Source organism: Archocentrus centrarchus, unplaced genomic scaffold (assembly GCF_007364275.1).
Source record: "Archocentrus centrarchus isolate MPI-CPG fArcCen1 unplaced genomic scaffold, fArcCen1 scaffold_24_ctg1, whole genome shotgun sequence".
NCBI classification, from domain to species: domain Eukaryota; kingdom Metazoa; phylum Chordata; class Actinopteri; order Cichliformes; family Cichlidae; genus Archocentrus; species Archocentrus centrarchus.
This window is the reverse complement of record NW_022060254.1, coordinates 3,525,935-3,547,836: the sequence shown is the minus strand read 5'-3', so window position 1 is coordinate 3,547,836 and position 21,902 is coordinate 3,525,935. Positions and strand designations below refer to the sequence as shown.

Below are 21,902 nucleotides of genomic sequence, written 5' to 3'. Positions count from 1 at the left end.
GCAAAGAAACTGTTTCACTGTTACCAATGTGCAAAAACATTCACTAAATTATCTGCTCTGTGCAAACATCAGCGTGATCATGCAGGCCTGAAATCATTCCAGTCATTGGATCACAATGAATCTGCAGACACACAAAGATCCTCTTCTGGTCAAACTTAAAAACCTTGAGATCCGGCTCCACAGAATTCTGATGGAATCTCCTGTAAAGATCTGATGAGGGAGCTGTGAAACAGTAGCTGTAGGCCAGTAGTACTTTCAGTCTCATTGTACATTGTATATAGTGACAAAAGCATTCTGTTCTATTCTAGCATTTAGTTATTTGTATTTAGCTGCAGTATTTGTAATTTGTAACCTTCTTTCAGTGTTTTAGCTGTTAGTTCATGTTAGTGATTAGCATTTCTGCAGCAGTCAGAAAACAATCAGTTCTTATCTTATTTTTGTTAGTTTGTACTGAATGATTTTGATCCTCATGTTTTTGCTGTTTTATTGTTGAGTTTGTGTTGCAAGTCCTTCAACCGTTAAATAAAAATTTTATGAATCTTAAATAAATAATCACAAATAATTTGAGCCATGAAATCACTTCCTGTATCTCAGAGTAAAGACTGAAGTGCCAAATGGAAACATGTTTGCAGTCAGATGAACTGTTTTCAGTGGCACAGATGGAGGTTTATCATAGGAGGAGACTTGGCTGCTCTGCACTCACACTGAACAGGCTTCCTGCAGCTTATTAAAAACTCTGACATTAACAGGAAGAAAAATAAGGCCTTAAAATGTTTCATGTTTCCAAATATTTGCTGATTATTTCAATTATATTGAAATAATTTGTTAAAGTTGTGGTTTTAATGCTGGTTTTGGTTTTACTTGCTCAGAGTTGTTCCTTTATTAACAGCTTCTCTTTAATCTGCACTGACTGCCACTTTATTAGGTCCTCAGAGATTTTGGTCCATATTGACAGCATCACACAGTTGCTGCAGATTTGTTGGCTGTGTATCCATGATGAGACCCTCCGGTTCCACCACATCCCAAAGGTGCTCTGTTGGATTGAGATCTGGTGACTGTGGAGGCCTTTTGACTGCAATGAACTCAGAGTCAGGTTCAGTAAAGCAGTTTGAGATGATCTGAGCTTTGTGACACAGTGTGTTATCCTGCTGGAAGCAGCATCAGAAGATGGTACGCTGTGGTCATAAAGGGATGAACATGGTCAGCAACAACACTCAGGAAAATGGACCCCCCGTATATCTCTGACAGTGGTTTGGTCCACTGCCTGCCATTCCCTCCCTGTGTTACTCTCTAAACCAAAGGACATGTAAGACATTTTTTATTTGTGTAACTCGGTGAAAACAAACAGATTTACAGTTGGAACCAGACTTCATTGTGTTTGCAAAGATAAATTCTATCTGGATAACTGGAGGTCAGTTAGTTTATTAAATAATGATGCAAAAGTATCTCTGCCCTGATCTCTGTAAAGGTCTAATACCACTTCAGACTGGGTCAGAGTAAAGTTCACTTGTTAACATGAAACCTCGTTGTAGCTGCCAGTGTGACACACTGATCCCAGCTCAGCTCTGACAGGCACACTGTTTGCTTTCAGGAGGAGCAGGAAACAGGCGTGCTGATGGATGAGGGCATCGGGTGACTGGAAACACAGTGAGGCCAACTACAGGACAAGTGGGGAACAGCAGGGATCTGAAATCAAAGAGATTTTAGTGAGAAATTTCACAGTGACTGCAGATGACTGTGAGTGATAAAGAGAAGAAAAATCCATTTTGTAAAGTTCAGCTTCTTCTGATCAATGTTTTTATCATGTGAACATTTAGAGCTGATTACAGGATCACTGAAGGGCTGCAAACATCTTTAATAGTGTCACATGTGACGAGTTTGTCATTGATCAAACTGGACAAACACTGTAATGATGTTTAAAGATGGATTATTGATGAGGCTCAGCAGAGCTCTAATATAACTAACGTAGTTGCCATTAACTGTGAAGGAGTTTGTAGCGCCATTGAAGCTGATTTGTTGCCCTCTGCTGGTGAGAAGACAAACTGCAGGAGATGCTCCTGCTGCTGCTGATGGAGATGATGCTGTGTCTGTGATGAAGCTGCAATTCAGCACTCACTGAGACAGGCTGAGCTGCTCCTGGATCAGTGGCCCACGCTAACATCAGTGATTATATTAATAAAGGGCTCAAAGAGCTGAGCAGAACACTCTGTGCGTTACAGCTTTCAGCTGCTTTACAGAAAACAAAGAGGCTTCACTTGGAGCATCAGTTAATGTCTCCTAACTTCAGCAGCTTTCTCTTCTCACTGATCTTGAAGTGTTGCTGCAGTACCCGCTCATGTTCCTGTCCTCTGTTTAGATGGAGCATGCTCACATGAGGCCTGAGCCCTGAGCAGGCTAAAGGTCAAAGAGCCCAGAGGTGGATAAAGAGGGGATGGAGGAGGATGTCTGGGACTTCCTCGTCTTCTAGCCTCCAGCACGGTGCCAGTGGCCCGCTCAGGTGATCCAGCCTACGTACCCAGGTGTGACCCTCAGGTGTCACCGTCTGTCTCCATGAACACAGCCCTGACGTCCAGGCTCCTGCTCCCCGGCGCTCCTCAGACTCTGAGCTAACTCTCCCTGCTACACCCACTGCTAATGACCATGTAACTGTGCAAATGTCATTTTCAGCACAAAACCCAAACAGTTTTCTTGGTTTCCTGATTCTGTTTGAGCTTCATATGAACACCAGCCACGGTAAACCAGACCAGTTCATCCACCCCAGGTGTTACTAACAGGCAGTTTGGTTGGACGCTGCTCAGACAGGTGCAACGTGCACTCCTCCAAAGCTGCAGCTGAATAAATGACCACTTTATTTCTCCCTCTGCAGAAAGTGGAGTCAGCTGATCTGAGTACAGTTTCTCAGAGATGAACTTGGATATTTAGCATGGTGAAAATGCATGAATGTAAATTTGTGTTGCAGCTGTGAGCTGAAATAAATACAGTCTGCTGTGTGGGAAATAATCAGCTGCAGTTTATTCCATCGGCTCATTGCAGGGACACAACAGGTTGTGTCCATGAACACACAAACAGAGACTGCTTTGACACTTTGACTGTGTGTCAGATACACTCCCCTTCATCGGTGTGACACTCTGACAGACACACAATCCAACATGACCTTTGATGTGTGTGAGTGTCACTCTAAGGTGAGTGTGTCCCTTCATGGCTCTGCCTTTAGCAGCAGTGCATTAATGATGCAGCTGCTTCACTTTAGATCCTGTTGCTGCTTTTTAGAGCCAAACTGCTCGGACACGCTTCAGGAAAAACAGCTCAGAGAGAAGAAATGTCCAAGGACTTTTTGTGCGTCTCAACAACCAAACTTGTGGCTGTGACTCAACCAAAGTTGTATTGCTAAAAGGTGAACAAAGACTCGTGTACATTTGCACCTTTGTTAGACAGATGAGCAGAGTCATACTCCACTAACAGGCCCACTCATGATGGACGACAGCAAAATGTCTCAGTGTGACCACAAAGCCTTCAAATCACTTTGCTTTACAAATGCAACCACACAACATTTACACACACTCACATCCACTCAGTCACAATAATCGTGGTGTTAATAATTACACTGCTACTACTACTATTTAAGGGAGCACATTCAGTCCTATCATTTCATTTGGATCATAGCGGGAGGATTAGATTTAAAAACTAAACGTCAGCAAATGTAGAAATACAGCACTGTGGCAAAAGTCCTGAGCCACCCTTCATTCCTCTCCAATGCAAGTGTTGGAGCATGAATGTGTGTGAATGTTAGACAATAGAAGCACTTAGCTTAGTTATATATGGAAGTGCTTGTATGAATGGGTGGAATGGGTAAATGTAAACATGTTACTTTGAGTGCTCAGATGGAAAAGAGTCTATAAGAAACTATTTAGAAAGGAAAGTTTGAAGCTGATCTTAAAAATAGAGGGGTGTCTGTCTCCTGAATCCAAACTGCTTCCACAGAGGAGGGGCCTGAAAGCTGAAGCTCCGCCTCCCAGTCAGGAAACTGAAACAGTGTTTGTTTTGTTGCTCCTACAATTCTGTGAGCTGTGCTCTTCAACAACATTTGCTGCTCCAACAATGAGCACACATTTAGCTTGTGTGATGTTTGCCAGAGTAAGAATGGAGAAATGGAAAGATGGAGCTCAACACTGAACTATTTCATAGCTTTCAGACTGTTTGCTCAGGTGTCCCACAGCACTTACAGGCTGCTAATATCTGAATATTTGTGCGGACTTTGTGTAAACATACAGGTGTGAGACTGGAGCTGCAGACACAGGATGAAAGACAGCAGCCAGAAGCAGCACCTGTCACTGTTGTCTAATCAGTGTGTGAGTCTTTAAGTCCTCCTCCAGCTTAAAGACAACATCCAGGTGAGGTGGATCAGTGGATACACCTGTCAGCGCTTTATCCTGGCTGCACCTGGGTGGTTCTCCGCTCCATCAGAGTTGTGTCCAACATTTGAACGAGATCAGAGCTGCAGCAGCAGCATGAAGGCAGGGTGCAGTCTAAACTCTGCTTTATGAATATGAACATACGCTCTGACATCAATCATCAGTCGCTTTATGAAGACAAACTTACAGGATTCAGAAGAAGAAGAACTTTATTGATCCCAAAGGGAAGTTCATGTGTCTGAAGCTCAGCTGCTGTTTGTATGAGCAGTGAAAAGCCTGACGGCTGTGGGTACCAATGATTTCCTGGATCTCTGCGTTTCACAGCAGAGAGAGAGAGGGGAGGCTTCCAGCACTGATGCTGAAGCGGCTGATCATAATAAGCTCTGCTCACAAACACTGATGTCTCAGAAAGAAGCCGAGCTGCTCACATTTGTCATTAAAGTTGGATTTCAGAGAAGTGTGAGTTTCACATTGTGTCTCTGATCCCAGAGTTTGATGAGACTGTTTCCTTCCTCTGCCCTGTGACAGCTGGGAGAAAGTCTCATGATCATTGGAGCTCAGCAGACTTCAGTCAGATCTGAGCTAAACAGTGGATACAGGCTGAAACTGGATCCCAGCTTCATCTGTGCATCCTCACAAACAGACAGCTGCTGTTTAAAAACAGCTGCACACACACATCACTGCTCCATGTGCTTTTTGGAGACACTTCCAGATCAGAGTGACGCAGCCTAGTCTCATAATGAGCTCACTAAAATGTGTCTGTATGAGATCTCTATGAGAGAAGAGAGAAGAGCAAAGATGATGTCCAAGGAAACAGGAAGAAAGAACTAAACTAAAGCTTTGGAAACAAGATCTGGGCTGCAGGTGCTCCTCAAAATAGAAACCAGAGCTCAGCTGTTTGGAGGAACACACCCTAGCATGCAGTAATATGACACAGCTCCAGACAGCACACATTTCAGAGCTTTTCCTCAGTGTTTGGATCGTGGCAGTGAACACACATGTTGCTTTAAAGCCACATGCAGTGTGTGAGCATGACTGGCAGCCTGTGCACTGAGACCATGAACGCAGCTGCTTCCCTGAAGCAGCTTCTTCTTCTTCTCTGCATCAAAGTTGCAGAAAGAGCCCAGGCTGCTGTGATCTACCAAAAGGAGGAGGAAGAACATGTGAGGGGAAATCACTCAGATATATCCAGGAATTCAATGCATCGTCTCAGGGAGCTCAGTCTGTCACAGCTGCTGAGATCAGCTCACTACAGGAACACTCACAGTGTCAGGGAGCTCCTGTCTGGGAACCAGTGCTTTTTATGTCTCTGACCATTTCACTTCCATCATCCATTTAACTCAGGGAGGTCAAAGGTCAGCTTGGTGCAGGCTGCTGAGTTTAGGAGAACGAGCATTTGTTCCTCTGCTGTCATTGGCTCAATGATGTGCTTCTTTCTGTGGCTGGGCTGTATCTGGGCTTATGTCGTACCTATCCCATGTCAGGCTCAGTGAGGTTCTCAGAGGAACCCGCCGTGTTTAGGAGGCCGTGAACATGGGTGGGAGAACGTCTGTGGCTGTGCAGGCTGCAGCTTTGTTGCTGCTCTCTTTACCCCACTGCTTTGGAGGGTGGAAATACCCCCACTAGTTAGCTTTGGCTGCTTAGGTAATGGGACAGGGGGGGTGTCACCCATTAAACTTTAAACTCCACTTTAATGGTGAGATATAAAAACAATCATCATGGACACATGAGCTTCATAAGGTCGGCCATCTTTATATTTGATATTCATTTCTATGTGAAGAAGCAGAATCAGACTCTTCAATGGTCGAGCTCTCAGTGATCTAAGCAGCTGTTTCACATCTGTTCTTATTGTTGTATCTTCATGTTTCTGCTGCTTCTGTCTCCAGATCTCTGTGGGAAACGGGCTCATTAATCTCAGTGCTTCTTCCTGAACAGCTTCAACAAGGTTACAGATGCTTCATGGCTCAATAACAGCTGCTGCTGTCTGATAGTGTCAGCGAGACCTGAAGCAGCGGCTGACGAGGATAATGAGGAACACAACAATCTGCAGAGATCCTCCATGTGCAGTCAGCACAGCGGCTGCATTAGTGGCTCTTTGAGTTTCCTTCCATCTGCTGTGAAGCTGCAGCACAACAAACACAAAAACACATCTTTGGCAAATCTGGGATCTTAATTCCAAATGTGTCCTAATCAAAGTGTCACTGCTTAGTGGCAACGAGCATCAGGACCCAGAAAGCTCTGAGATGAAGTCCAGCAGCTCAGATATAGTGTGATGATCAGAAGATCAAAGCTGTCAAAGCTGCTTAAAGTCACATTTTTGTAACTGTGAATCAGTTCAAAGAAGTGAGCTTTTCTCTTTGTGTTAAACACCAACAGCAGCTTCTCAGACCGAGCTTCACTGAAGCACAACCAGAAACTGAGTGGCAGCAACCGTCCCTCCAAATGTCTCATGATAACAAGAAAAACAGCCTTTCAGTTCACGCCCTCAAACATTTCTTCCTCCACTTCTTCTGAATGTGCTCTGCTGTGAATAGAATAGAATAGAATGCCTTTATTGTCATTATACAGGATGTACAATGAGATGGAGGGCCACTCCTGTTCAGTGCCATGCAACAGAAAATCAAACTTACTAAAATAAAAATAAAAATATTATAATAAAGAATATACAGAAAATAAACAATGTGTAAAATATACAAAAATAGAATGTATAAAAATATATACATACATACCTACATTGGTGCATCTGTACATTGTAAGAAAAGTAAAAAGTGTATACATATAATAATGAAGATGATGAGTATTGCATTAGTGAATGAATACTGGATATTACACAATGTGGGAATGCTAGATATTGTTCAGTATGAATAATATAATATTGCACAGAGATGTGGGTGTTGCACAGTTACAGTGGGTGAGTGTGTGAGTTCAGGGTGGTGATTGCTCTGGTGAAGAAACTGTTCTTGAGTCTGTTTGTTCTGGCTTTGATGCACCTGTAGCGCCTGCCAGAGGGCAGCAGGTTAAACAGGTCAAAGCCAGGGTATGAGCTGTCCTTGATGATGTTCCTGGCTCTGCTGATGCAGCGGGAGGTGTAGATGTCCATCAGGGAGGGGAGAGGGCAGCCAACGATTCTTTGTGCTGTCTTGACTACCCTCTGAAGCCTGACCCTGTCTGCCTCAGTGCAGCTGCCGTACCATACTGTGATACAGTACGTCAGCAGGCTCTCAATGGATGAGCGGTAGAAGGTCAGCAGCAGGTTTGAGTCCAAGTGTTCTTCCTGAGGACCTCAGGAAGTGAAGTCGCTGCAGAACCTTCTTGATAACAGCTGTGATGTTATGTCGTGTATTTTTATCTTGATGACATCAGTATTTTCTATCAATATTTTTATATCATGTATTGTATATATATATTAATCACACACTCTAATTAATGGTCACATTATGTATTATTTGTCACCCTATATTGTCACTCACACACTGAAGCTCTGCATGCTGTAGACAGGTAAAAATGCTGAGGCCTGCTCTGCAGGCAACCTGGGATTTTTTCCATTAAGTAATGCTAGCCCCACCTTTGTGAGGAGCTTCACCTTTTACACAGTGCACTTTGGACCCAGCTTCTCCCGAGGGGAGGGGCAGAGGCGCACCTGGACTTCGGAACGTGGGAAAGTTGGGTGTTTTGCTAGCTCCCGTGACCGATGTATAGAACTGTTGCCTGAGGAGCATGCTACTATGTCCCCTCCCCTGATAACAGCTGGAGGAGGTGTGAGATTGGGCTATATAAGGGCATGGCAAACTTGGGAGGGAGCGCTCTTCTTTGCTCTTCCTCTCACCCGTGTTTGCAGCGGCTGCAGGCTCTCACTCCCGAGAGGGCTTCTGTTTTTATATTCTGTTAAACTCTGGACGTTTATTTCTTTGCTTTTCTACCACCTTATAACAGCACCAAGGCACTCACTCTCGGGAGGCTTTTTGCTTTCTTGCATTTTGTTTAACTTTTGCTATCTTGTATTTTGTTTAACTTTTTGCTATCTCGAACTTCGTTTAACTTTGTGCTTCAATAAATCCTGGAAACGAAACCTGCTCATCTCCAGTGAGTTTCTGTGAAGTGTGGAGCTTTCTCAAGGTGCATTGCTTCCATTGGTCTCCCCTCCGCCTGGTAAGAGCAACAGGGGAGAGAGCCGCAAAAAAACCCGACAGTTATCTGACCAAGAGAGATCAGCAGAGATGAGGACACCAAGAAAGTGAAGGTGTGGACCCTCTCCACACGCTCGCCGTTGATGTAGAGGGGGGCTGGGTCAGTCCTGTGCTTCCTGAAGTCGATGAGTGTGTGTGTGGTGCTGTGAAGACAACATCAACAACAGAGGACGATCTTTGTGCTTGCAGCGTGCAGCTTGAATGTGCTGTGTAAGGGGGAAGAACAGCCACAGTTATGGACAGCAAACAATCCTCAAGTGTAACATTAAACATGGATTTAAAGATCATGTTTCCATGTGGTTCCTCTGCCGTGTCAGCAGGGCTGTACTCAGAGGTGGCAAAAGTACTGACATTCTGTACTTAAGTAGAAGTACAAGTACTTATGTTAAAAAATACTTTAGTAAAAGTCGAAGTACTGGTTCAACTTCTCTACTTAAGTAAAAGTAAAAAAGTACAGGCTCTGAAATGTACTCAAAGTAAGAAAGTAAAAGTAGTTCTTTGGAGGACGTTTCTACCTGCTATTTTGTGTAACACTAACCGAACCTCATTACATATTATTGTAATAATATAAAATAATATTACATGAGAATACAAATGTTATTCCAATCTAAATTTTAATTCTAATGAATGCTCTCAGCTTGAATCTGTTATGTAGGACACAAACTGTGAAAGGGAATTTAACCACAGCTCTATTCTCTGTGTCCTCCATAGTAGAGGGTGACTGTGCCTCCACCTAAACACCAACATGAGGATACTCAGGGATTACAGTGGGATTCAGAAGGTGGAGGAACCTAAGATCAGCTGTAGTGGCTCTGCATGGGGAGAAGAATCACAGCTTTCTATTGTGAGCTGCAGTAAATGATGTTGGTGTGCAGGCTGTGATCAGCTGACCTGCTGCTGCTGCTCTGAGGTTTACTGCCTCTGTGTGGATGAAGTGAACTCACAAAGATGTAACCCAGTATTTCACACAGCTCTCTGAGCTGATCTCCATCCCCTACAATGACAGCATACAGGCTGTAGTAATGTTGGATTCAGTGAATGAATCTCAGCATCAGCAGCTTTGATTCAAACTTCATCTCTGCTGCACTGATGTAACCTGTAACTCTGACCATGAACACAAAGTGCACCAACACAGAGCTTTACTGTAAATAAAGTACAACAAGCTAACCTAACTGCAGTATTTTCATAGAATCTTTGAATTACACAACGTCAGCATACTTCAGTTTATTTTCCAGTCCTTACTTTAATTCTAACCTCTCTTCTTCCTCTCCTGTCCTCTTTCTCCATCTCTGAGTGAACTTCTCTCTCTTTGCTCTCCCTGAAATACAGCAGCTCTTCTTTTAGCTAGCTGTGTAACAAACTGCACACACTTTGTGTGTTTGCTGATATTTGTTGAGCATTTAGAAACGTTGCATTTACCTGCCACACGTTACTCCCTTCGTGGCTCACTCCTCTTCAGTAGCGCTAGCTAAGCTGTTTATGTGCCGCAGCTTAACTTACGGACTCGGTCCGGCCCGCTGTAACCCCTGATTATAGCGCTATAAATGATACATTAATTATAGGGTTTGCGTATTTAATCCCTTGTACGAGATAAGCCCGGTGATGGAGGATACACCAGTACGATTGTCTCTTATGTGTTATTATTCCTCCGTTAGGCTCAGATCGTTTGATGTTTGACGGCGCACTGACCGGAAATGCAAACTTCTCTCTGACGTGTTAAAAGTAACGAGTCTGTTTGAAAATGTAAGAAGTAGAAAGTACAGATACTTGTGTAAAAATGTAGGGAGTAAAAGTAAAAAGTAGTCAGAAAAATAAATACTTAAGTAAAGTACAGATACCTGAAAAATCTACTTAAGTACAGTAACGAAGTATTTGTACTTCGTTACTTCCCACCTCTGGCTGTACTGTGCAGCCTCTGATTGATCTGTAAGGATCACTTCTGTAATATTAGCACAAACAGATGCGCTGATATCATTACAATATACACAGCAAGGATGATGACACTAAATTTACTGAACAGCTGGATGAACATAAAAATATCTCCATCATTTTATAGAGCCAGCAGAGTCATTAGAATCACAGTGAGCTAAAGGACGCTCTGAAACAAACTGCACTGGATGCTGCAGCTGAGGAGAAAAGAAAACTGCTTTGATCAAACTGCAGATTTGAACTCAGAGCTTCACCTGTGAGGACTTTCATATATGACCTTTGACATGCACAGCAGGAACAGCCATTTCTACCTGCAGAGCTTCATGTGTGGAAACCTTCACAATATTTCATAAAAACATGAGCAGCTAAACAGGAAAAAGCTGATTGTGAACCAAAAGTCCAACATCCAGTGAAGAAGAAAAGCTCAGAACAGTTGAAGGAAGAAAAAAGCAGAGAAACAGCTGTGAAGGAAAATGACATGAAATACTGATGACATCATTCAGCTGGATCAGCTCCAACCCTGTCATCCTTTATATTTTAGTGAGTTCTTACATATATTTATTGCTGTGTGCGTCATATGTATTTTATTGTGTTATCCCATTTTCATGTCCATCACTTTTGTCAAACTTTTATAAATAAAATTGAACTGGAAGTGACATCATGGCTCAAATGATTCATTATTAAACCGTTTAAATTTTTTAAATTTTTATTTAACCTCGGATTGTGGGATATGACAACAAAAACTCAACAATAAAACAGCAACAACATGAGGATAAAACAGATTCAGTACAAACTAACATGTAAGATAAGAACTGATTTTAATCTGACTGCTGGAGAAAAGCTAATCACTAACACGAACTCTAACAGCTAAAACACTTTAAATCCAGGAAGAAGGTTTCCTCAAACATTTCAATCTTATGGATCTTTTGTCTCAGATGTGTTAAATTCAGGGTTGTCAAACATAAGGCCTGAGGCCCACAAAAATATTCAATTAGTCCAATCCAGCCCACTGGATGGCAAACTTATAATACTGCTGCAATCTCACCTGAACACAACACACATTTCTGCAACTTTATAACAAAAATACTAAACTAAATACAAATAACTGCATGCTACTAATTTCTAGAAAAAATTAGGGGTGGGACTTTAACGCGTTAATTTCGATTAATTAATTATGGGGAAATTAACACGTTAAAACTTTTAACGCATCTTAATCGCACTTTGCACCGTGGAACGTTTCTCAGTGCGCGAGTTCCCGGCATACAGATTATATCGACGCACAATGTCCAATTAGGGGCCGCATCCTGCGAAGGACCGGCCCACGTCTTTCGCAGCCCACGAACACCACAAAGGCCGGAAGTGAGCGGCTAGCCTTCATATCAGCTGCCCTCACCTCTGCGTAGCTCATGTCGCCTAGCAACCGTGAGTGTGAAGCACAGCTGTGTAAAACAGCTGGTTAAACGGAGAACGAACTTTTTCTCCTTTTTGTGGTTTAATTTTAAGTCTTTAATTCAAAATAAGCTGTTAAAACAAGCATAACACATTTCAACATCAAGGAATACAGCTGAGAGAATGATTAATTTCCAACTATATTAAGTGAGACATTAATGTTGAATAAAACTATCCAGTTATGATGCTTAACTTTAATTTCAGGAGTTTGCTTATCACAGGAGCACTTCCACCCTTCATTGGTCTGTGTAGTAGACTGGTGGGAAAATAAACAAGATTTTGAAGTTTAAGCTTATGTATATTGATTCATTCATCAACCAAACTTAAATTAATATTTCTCAGTTAAATATTTAAATGCAATTAAAATGCGATTAATTTTGATTACAAAGCTTGTAATTAATTTGATTAATTTTTTTAATCGAGTCCCACCCTAGAAAAAATGTAACTACGGTAACATTTTCTTTCACAGCTCCCTCATCAGATCTTTACAGGAGATTACTTATTTTTCTTCCTGTTAATGTCAGAGTTTTTAATAAGCTGCAGGAAGCCTGTTCAGTGTGAGTGCAGAGCAGCCAAGTCTCCTCCTATGATAAACCTCCATCTGTGCCACTGAAAACAGTTCATCTGACTGCAAACATGTTTCCATTTGGCACTTCAGTCTTTACTCTGAGATACAGGAAGTGATTTCATGGCTCAAATTATTTGTGATTATTTATTTAAGATTCATAAAATTTTTATTTAACGGTTGAAGGACTTGCAACACAAACTCAACAATAAAACAGCAAAAACATGAGGATCAAAATCATTCAGTACAAACTAACAAAAATAAGATAAGAACTGATTGTTTTCTGACTGCTGCAGAAATGCTAATCACTAACATGAACTAACAGCTAAAACACTGAAAGAAGGTTACAAATTACAAATACTGCAGCTAAATACAAATAACTAAATGCTAGAATAGAACAGAATGCTTTTGTCACTATATACAATGTACAATGAGACTGAAAGTACTACTGGCCTACAGCTACTGTTTCACAGCTCCCTCATCAGATCTTTACAGGAGATTCCATCAGAATTCTGTGGAGCCGGATCTCAAGGTTTTTAAGTTTGACCAGAAGAGGATCTTTGTGTGTCTGCAGATTCATTGTGATCCAATGATGGGAATGATTTCAGGCCTGCATGATCACGCTGATGTTTGCACAGAGCAGATAATGAAGAGAATGTTTTTGCACATTGGTAACAGTGAAACAGTTTCTTTGCAGCGTGGGATCGTTTGTGTTGGGAGTATGAAGTGAGATTCCTGAAGCTCTTGTCACACTGGTCACAGCTGTAGTTCCCTTCAATGTGTTCAGTGTGTGTACTTTCATGAACGTTACGAGTACCTGATCGTGAGAAGTTTCTGTCACAGTGTCTGCACTTGTACGGTTTCTCTCCTGTGTGGACTCGTTTATGCACTTTAAGGTGAGCTGCAGTGATGAAGGATGACCCACACTGGTCACAGAGGTGCTTTTTAACCCCACTGTGGAAGAGTTCATGGTGTTTTAATTCACTTGGTGTGGGGAAGCTTCTCCCACATTCTTGCAGTCCTTCAGTTTGTGTCCAGTGTGTCTACGCTGATGTCTTTTAGGCTCTCTTGCTGATTGAAAGTTTTCCCACAAAGGTCACAGAGAAACGCTTTCCCACCACCACAGCGATGACAGGGTTGAGAACTGGATCCATCTGTGTGGCTCTGCTTCTAAACAAAGACACAAAGACAGTGTAAGTCAGGGAATTCCTTCAACATTTTATCCTGTACATCGCCTGGAATAAAGAGCATCTCTGCCAACGTCCAATTACATTTTACTGTTACATTACAACACTCAGCTTACTGGGATACAATAACTACAATACTACCACCAAAATACTACAATAATACTCATTTAATACTGTAACAACCTTAATGTTGTAGTCTCACACTAATAATGTCACACTATAATACTAATGTAATACTACAATAAAATTATAGTACTACATTACCACCACTGTAAATGTGCAAGAATATCAGTCTAACACTATAATGTTTATATAGCACTAGAATTCCACAGTAATGCTACAATATTGCTAATGATCTACTATATACCACCACCATACTATACAGAGTACATTCATAGAGCACAACAAACTGTGGGACTCACTATAAGTGAGCAGGGAGTGATTTTGGACACAGCTGTGTCTGTTCATTTTTCATACAGCTCATTTCATACAGACTTTCTCCTGCAGCCTTCAAACAAGTCACACTTTGACTCTGTGAGCTGGAGAACGGTGGAACAAAGAGAGGACATGAGAGGAAGATGAGACTCTTTCTAAGGTAACGAGTCAAAGACAAACAATGTAAATGGTTTTAAAGGCCCACTTCCAGCTCTGCTGTGGAAACATTAACGTAAACAAGCCAAATATAAGACAAAAAGTGGCATCACAAGCAAACAGCAGAGCAGGCAGCCTGTTAAAGACTGACTCCCTGTGACAAATATTTAAACTGTTTGTAGTTTGGCTCTGTTTCCTCTGTGCTAACAAAGCTTACAGGTGTTTTTACCTGCAGAGAGAAGAATTTGGGCTTCAAAGCAAAGAATTAAACAGAAATGTTTTGATCATTTGTTCTATGGTTGTATTTTATAATTTATTTTTTTAAAACAATAAAATTATTTTCATTCTATATACACCTGACTGAAGAAGGAGCCACTATAAACCAACATAAAGACACATATATGCAGAAATAATAATACCATGATATACCAGGAAACTGGTGTATCATAAATAATACAGTGATATAAATGTTTGTCACTACAAAAAGTAATAATTTAGTTTCTTATGATCATAGAAGCAAAAATCATAACTGAACAGTTGTTCCCAACAGTCAGGCTAAAGTTACAAGATCAAAATAAAAACACATACCTCACAGTAACTGCACTTGTAGAGTCTCTTTCTGCTGTGGGTCTGTTGGTGTGCTCTCAGGTGCCGTGGAGTTTTAAAACTCTTATCACACAGGTCACATTTATGAGGTCTCTCCTCAGTGTGGGTAAACATGTGGCGTTGTAAGTGTGAGTCTGATCCAAACTTTTTGCCACACTGATCACAGCAGTACACATCATGTCCAGTGTGAATGCGTAGGTGTCTATTTCTGCTCCCTATGTGACTGAAAGTTTTTCCACAATAGTCACAGCTGTATGCCTTAATTCCAGAGTGGGTGACTTGATGCTTCTTTAAGCTGCTACTGTGATTAAAAGCTCTGCCACACTGATCACAGCTGTACGGCTTCTCTCCACTGTGGATGAGTTGGTGTGTTTTTAAATTTCCAGTCAGGGTAAAAGACTTTCCACACAATTCACATCTGAATGGCTTTTCTCCAGTGTGGATGAGTTCGTGCGTATTTAGGTTACTCTTCGAGGTAAAATCCTTCCCACACTGATCACAGGTGTATTTTTTTCCTCCCTTCCTTCTGTGAGGTTTGTCAGCCTCCTGAGAGCGCTGACTTCTTGCTCCATGTTGGTCCTGCAGTGACAGAGATACAAACAGAGGCAGTGAGTGAAATGCAGTCGTGGAACAAACTTCAAACTCCATTAATATTAGAGTTTTTTTGGTAGCCTCCAAAGATCTACTAGGTCTATTACCTCCATCTACTGGTGAAAGTAGCACATTACATGCAGCCATGTACAAGGGAAAAAAGAGGAAACATAAATTTATGTAAAATGATTTCAAAGCATTAATTGGACATCCTGGTTATAAAGAATCATAACAGTCCAGCTTCAAAATGCCAAAGGATGGGACAACACTGCAAATGGATGAAAGCCATCCTGGAAACTTGTTTTATCTGTGAGCTAACAGACACATCCTGGTCAAAGATGAATCCAAGATTCCTCACAGGACTACTGCAGGCCACATGAATGCCATAAAAGGGCAGCAAACACACACTTTTTCAAGTACTGTATGCATATATTTTCTAATAAATAACAAAGCAAATATGAGCTCTCTCTCACTGAGTTTCTGATCACACTGACAGACAAACTCCACAGTGTTGAACTGCAGTTTGTGATGGTAGTTGTTGTTCTGCTCTGCAGCCTCTGTGAGTTTGGTGTAGCAGCACATGAAGCAGCTCTCCACCTTCTGCAGCTTCTGCTTAGAGTGACCCTAAAGCTTGAAGCAGATCTTCAGAGCAGAACAAGGACTACTGCCACCAGCTGCAGTCCAACACAGTGGAGTTGGAGTGTGTTGAACCACAGGATGAGAGACTCTGGGGATCACCACAACATCAACGTCAACAGCTACTGGTACAGCATTTCCAAACCAGTAAGAACTGGAATCAAACTGGTTGGAAAACAATGAGATCTAATGAGGAGAGAGTGGAAAAGTGCTATGAAAATATGAAATGTGTAATTATAACAGTAATGAAAATGACATTATAGATCAAATACTGCTCAATGAAAATGATGTATTGTATGATAAATTGTGGGTTTGATCTGAATCTTGATTATTAATGTCTTTGTTTCAGTGTCCTGTTAAAATGTGACCTTTTTATTTTGTCTTGTTGTAACTTCAGTGCTAATTGGGACCATAATAAAACAAACCAACAGCAGCTGATGAAGTCACACAGTTTCAATAATAGTGTAACACTGATATTTTTCTCACCTGTTGTGTTGAACTCATTGTTTCCTCTGTGGAGGCTGAAAATGTTCCTCTGCTGCTCCGTCAGACTCTCCTCCTCCTGATGATCAGCTGCAGGAGAACAGATCTGTATTAGACAGAGGTGGCAAAAGTACTGACATTCTGTACTTAAGTAGAAGTACAAGTACTTGTGTTAAAAAATACTTTGGTAAAAGTCGAAGTACTGGTTCAACTTCTTTACTTAAGTAAAAGTAAAAAAGTACAGGCTCTGAAATTTACTCAAAGTAAGAAAGTAAAAGTAGCTCTTTGGAGGACGTTTCTACCTGCTATTTTGTGTAAAGCTAACTGAACCTTATTACATATTACTGTAATAATATAAAATAATACATGAGAACACAAACGTTATTCCAATCTAAATTTGAATTCTAATGAATGTACTCAGCTTGAATCACAAACTGTTAAAGGGAATTTAAACACAGCTCTGTTCTCTGTGTCCTCCATAGCAGAGGGTGACTGTGCCTCCACCTAAACACCAACATGAGGATACTCAGGGGTTACAGTGGGATTCAGAAGGTGGAGGAATCCTAAGATCAGCTGTAGTGGCTCTGCATGGGGAGAAGAATCACAGCTTTCTATTGTGAGCTGCAGTAAATGATGTTGGTGTGCAGGCTGTGATCAGCTGACCTGCTGCTGCTGCTGCTCTGAGGTTTACTGCTCTGTGTGGATGAAGTGAACTCACAAAGATGTAACCCAGTATTTCACAGCTATCTGAGCTGATCTCCATCCCCTACACTGACAGCATACAGGCTGTAGAAATGTTGGACTCAGTGAATGAATCTCAGCATCAGCAGCTTTGATTCAAACTCATCTCTGCTGCACTGATGTAACCTGTAACTCTGACCATGAACACAAAGTGCACCAACACAGAGCGTTACTGTAAATACAGTACAACAAGATAACCTGTTTATTACACACTAAACTGCAGTATTTTCATACAATCTTTGAATAACACAAAGTCAGCATACTTCTGTTTATTTTCCAGTCCTTACCTTTAACTCTAACCTCTCTTCTTCCTCTTCTGTCCCCTTTCTCCATCTCTGAGTGAACTTCTCTCTCTTTGCTCTCCCTGAAATGCAGCAGCTCTTCTTTTAGCTAGCAGTCACACTGTGTGACAAACTGCACACACTTTGTGTGTTTGCTGATATTTGTTGAGCATTTAAAAACGTTGCATTTACCTGCCACACGTTACTCCCTTCATGCTCGCTCCTCTTCAGTAGCGCTAGCTAAGCTGTTTATGTCCCGCGAGCACAACTTACGGACTCGGTCCGGCCCGCTGTGACCCCTGATTATAGCGCTATAAATGAGACATTAATTATATGGGTTTGTGTATTTAATCCCTTTGTACCCGATAAGCCCCGGTGATGGAGGATACGCCAGTACGATTGTCTCTTATATGTTAATATTCCTCCGTTTAGGCTCAGATCGTTTGATGACTGACGGCGCACTGACCGGAAACGCAAACTTCTCCCTGACGTGTTAAAAAGTAACGAGTCTGTTTTGAAAATGTAAGAAGTAGAAAGTACCGATACTTGTGTAAAAATGTAGGGAGTAAAAGTAAAAAGTACTCAGAAAAATAAATACTCAAGTAAAGTACAGGTACCTAAAAAATCTACTTAAGTACAGTAACGAAGTATTAGTACTTCGTTACTTCCCACCTCTGGTATTAGAAGCTACCACACTGCACTGTTTGGGGGAATGAGCCCTTTAAGGCTGGATTTGGATTGATACACTTTTGTGGGATACGGCCGGTTCTGGCCGGCTATTTTAGGGTGGGCATCTAGAAACAGTAGGTGGGAAACTTGTTTGAAACAAAGACAGAAGGTCTGAACAGCCGACTAGTAACCCACAGGTTTGTGGTTGGAGTCCCTGTTCATGTGCTGACATCAATGAGAAGACTGTTTGTATTTGGTCCCTGACAAAAAGAAGCAGAGCAAACAAAAACCTGAGCACAGCAACATTTAGAAGATTCATTTGTTCCAGCAGCTACAGGATGGTTTCTACAGGCTGAAGAACATCAGTCAGTGCAGGAATCAACATCTGCACAGTGATTTTCTATCAAAGGAACAAAGTGAATGCAGACACACACAGAGACAGACTCTCTCCAAACCCTCAGAACAAAAGCTGTCCAGCTTTGTGTGTCTGTCAAAATGCTTTTTACACATTCTGCTGGAATCAGTGTTGTTGCAGCTGCAGTCAAAGCAAGATGGAAACCATCAAGAAGGAAAGTTCAGATCCACTCAGACTAAATGTCTTCAGTCAGTCTCCAGTTGCTGAGAAACTGCAGTTTGGTGCTCCATTTGAACCTCATGAGACTTTAAGCACAAAGTGAAAAACAACAGAAAATCAGCATCATTGTTCCTGGAAGGAGAGCTGAGAGTGAGCTTTGGATTCTACTCTGCTGGGAACAAAGACAACTGAAGACACCACAGCCGAGTAGCTCCTCCTGTTCTGCTTCATCAGGTTCACCACCTGGGGCGCATGTGTAGTTGGTGCATCCATAAAGTCTCTGCAGAGGAGTCAGTGCGGTCATAAAAAGCTGGCAGGTGCACACAGACTCACACTGACTTTCTGATGATGAATTCTAAGTCAATCTGACCCAATTAGGTAGTTGTTTTCTACAACTACCTAATTGACTTGAGTCTACTCAGTTTTGTTTGTTTTTGATTACATTTGAGTACCGCGTTAGCAAAGCAGCCTGAAAGTCCTGTGATTCATTTGTGTGTAACACCAACACAAAGGTGACTTCAATGAGCTAGCTCTAGATTCTGTTGTCAGCCACCGAGCACAAAAAAGTCTGTGTTGGTTAGTGTGGAGCCAATTCCCTCGTTGCTGCCTTGGTTTATGATTCGCGTTATAGAGTCGTTCTCATGACTCATCTAGTGACATCACGGTCTGACATGCAGTCTACTGACATCACATCTTCAGCTGAACTAAACCAACTGGAACCCTGGCTGAGTAGGTGCTGAAAAACTACCTGATACCAGGTACTACCATCTGATGGAAAACCCTAAAAACCGAGCAGAGTAGGCACTAATGGAAAAGGGCCAACAGCTACACAAACAATACACATGCTTAACAATGGATACACACTGCTGTGTTAAATTTGTACTGTAGGTATATGGTAACTACAAACCGTACTGAAACTCTACACCATAACCTGACTTGTGCCTTTCTAGAAATGTAACTATAATTAGACTATAAATAAATATAAAACATATACTTCTACAACCTATTTTACTGTTACAATGTTTGTACTGAAACATTCAAAGGGAGCATCAAAAGGAATGATAAAGTGACTACAGGTGTGTTTCTGTTAACAAAGGTAAAGTTAAAATAAATCTCCATGGATTTTAGATTTAAGATTGTTGAGTTTCCGAGGTGCGCCTAAAGGCACCGTGAAGTCCTCACTTCCACACACTCAATCGTTCATAACGATGTAGATGCGCACAGTATTTTGCAGCCAGGTGTAGCTGCAGTGAGCGCGGTCGCTGCTGCGTGTCTTTAGCTTTTTGTCTCCTGCACTTTGTGTTTTGTCCTGTGTGTTGCTGCTGGGATCTCTATGCTCCTCTTTTCTCTCCCCTCACCGCCCAGCTGCTCTCTGAACATCATTTTAGGAGTTCACTTCCTCTCACGTGTTCATCACAGCAGCTGGACAATAAAGTTTATTGTGACCCTGATACTGCAGCAGATCGCTCTCATCCATTTCCTGTTCTCCCTTCAAATAGAAATGAGGCTGTAGAGGTTTGGAGCAGGCAGAAAAACAGAGTTTCTGCTCCACCTTCTCCCAGCATGCTGAGCTAATGATTAGCTGGCGTTTGTCTCCAAACACTCTCTCACTCTCCTCTCAGCGTGTTCACAATAAAGTGAACAGACACCGAGGAGAGCAGCAGAAGACCTCATTCAGGAGCTCAGCTCCAGATTAACTGAACTCACATTAAAGTTAGCTCCTGCTTACCTTTAGATGACAAGCTGCGGGATGAAGCTGCAACTCTTTCCAAACACACAAAGAAGTCAGCGAGCACACACATGCGCGCTTCAAGGCAGACACATCCCACTTCCGGTCAATCCCACTGAACAGGAAGTGGCTGCGATTGAGCCGGGAGCGCAGCAGGGGGCGCTCCAGAGTCGAGTCTGAGCTACCAAAGAAATGAGTCCAAATCCGTCCTTCCTCCTTTTCCTGATCACTTTACCTTCATGTGGATGGAAAACGTCATGAGGTGAAGGAAAGGAGTGAAGGAGAGTGAAGGAAACTCCAAAGTCCTGAAGATGGACTCTTAGATGTTTGTCCAGCGTGTTGTTGCAGTGTTGTTTCATGCAGCTCATATAAAAGCAGAGCAGCAGCAGGAACATCTGCCTTCATCACTGAGGCTGTCATTGGAGAGAAAAAGGAGCAGGAAGCCCATAAAGTCACATTCAATGTTGGTCACATTGTGAGTCGCTGCTCATTCTGTGCGCTCATATTTCCTCTTCCTGTTGCAGAGATGATCCAGTGTAACTATTAACAATATAGTCATTCTTATCAAAGTGTCTTGAATAGGAATCAAATAAACACAAAAAAGAACTTTAATCATATAATATATATCTTTCAAATAAAAAGTGCACTTAACGTCGACTTCAAAAACACAGCTTGAACATAACAAATGCCACAACAATGTGGTCTTATAGTAGAAAACTTCAGTGTTTTGCAAACTCTAATTCTGTCTCATTCTATTACCAGGAATAACACAACACAACAATACATGAGATAGAGGCAAGCTCACAGCTAATGCCAGTTTAATATCATCATCATACATAAGTCCCCGTACAGTGTTTTAATGGATGAAGGTTATCAACCCTATACCACCGAACATGTCATAATCGGCTCAGTGTACTTCAAAAGTGCCGCCGTTCGCGGAGTTGTGGCAACAATTTGCGTAATAACGCCGTAATAATACCCTATTGTGAAGTGCAGTTTCTCAGCTTTCAGAAACCGTTTGAATTTTTCCGATAGTACAGTAACTCAAAGTTCCTTTGATCAGCCGCTCCTCAGGCTCTGTGCTAACCAGCTGTTCGGCCGGTAGCGGCGATCGCCCGGCAGTATAGTGTTATAATAAGTATGCTGTGTGTGCGTTTCAGATGGCTCTCATGTTGCAAAACTACCGCTGTAAACTGTCGGTCTGGGCATTCAGCCGGTGCTTTGCGCCTCCAGTTTGTTGCTGTTGGGTTTTAAAAACGGTTGTGGTGAAGG

At 41.9% G+C, this 21,902-nt stretch overlaps 1 protein-coding gene across 1 annotated transcript; it reads right to left on the bottom strand.

The window, feature by feature from the left end:
• Positions 1-1,510: 1,510 nt before the first annotated feature.
• LOC115775627 (zinc finger protein 239-like) lies at positions 1,511-16,659 on the bottom strand. Its single transcript, XM_030723096.1, has 4 exons — positions 16,640-16,659; positions 14,909-15,505; positions 13,590-13,712; positions 1,511-1,657 (listed from the first exon to the last, which is right to left on the bottom strand). Exons 1-4 carry the CDS (start codon positions 16,655-16,657, stop codon positions 1,511-1,513), a joined length of 885 nt encoding a protein of 294 aa, XP_030578956.1. The 5' UTR covers positions 16,658-16,659.
• Between the last annotated feature and the right edge of the window lie 5,243 nt (positions 16,660-21,902).

Bases quoted from the DNA above. Each gene is read 5' to 3' on its own strand.
- LOC115775627 (XM_030723096.1), bottom strand. The intron at 13,713-14,908 runs GTATGTGTTTTT...GTCTTTGTTTAG, and splicing joins ACAAGTGCAGTTACTGTGAG to AAGCAGAGCCACACAGATGG. The intron at 1,658-13,589 runs GTAGACACACTG...CTTGTCCTGTAG, and splicing joins AGAGCCTAAAAGACATCAGC to TTGGCCTCACTGTGTTTCCA.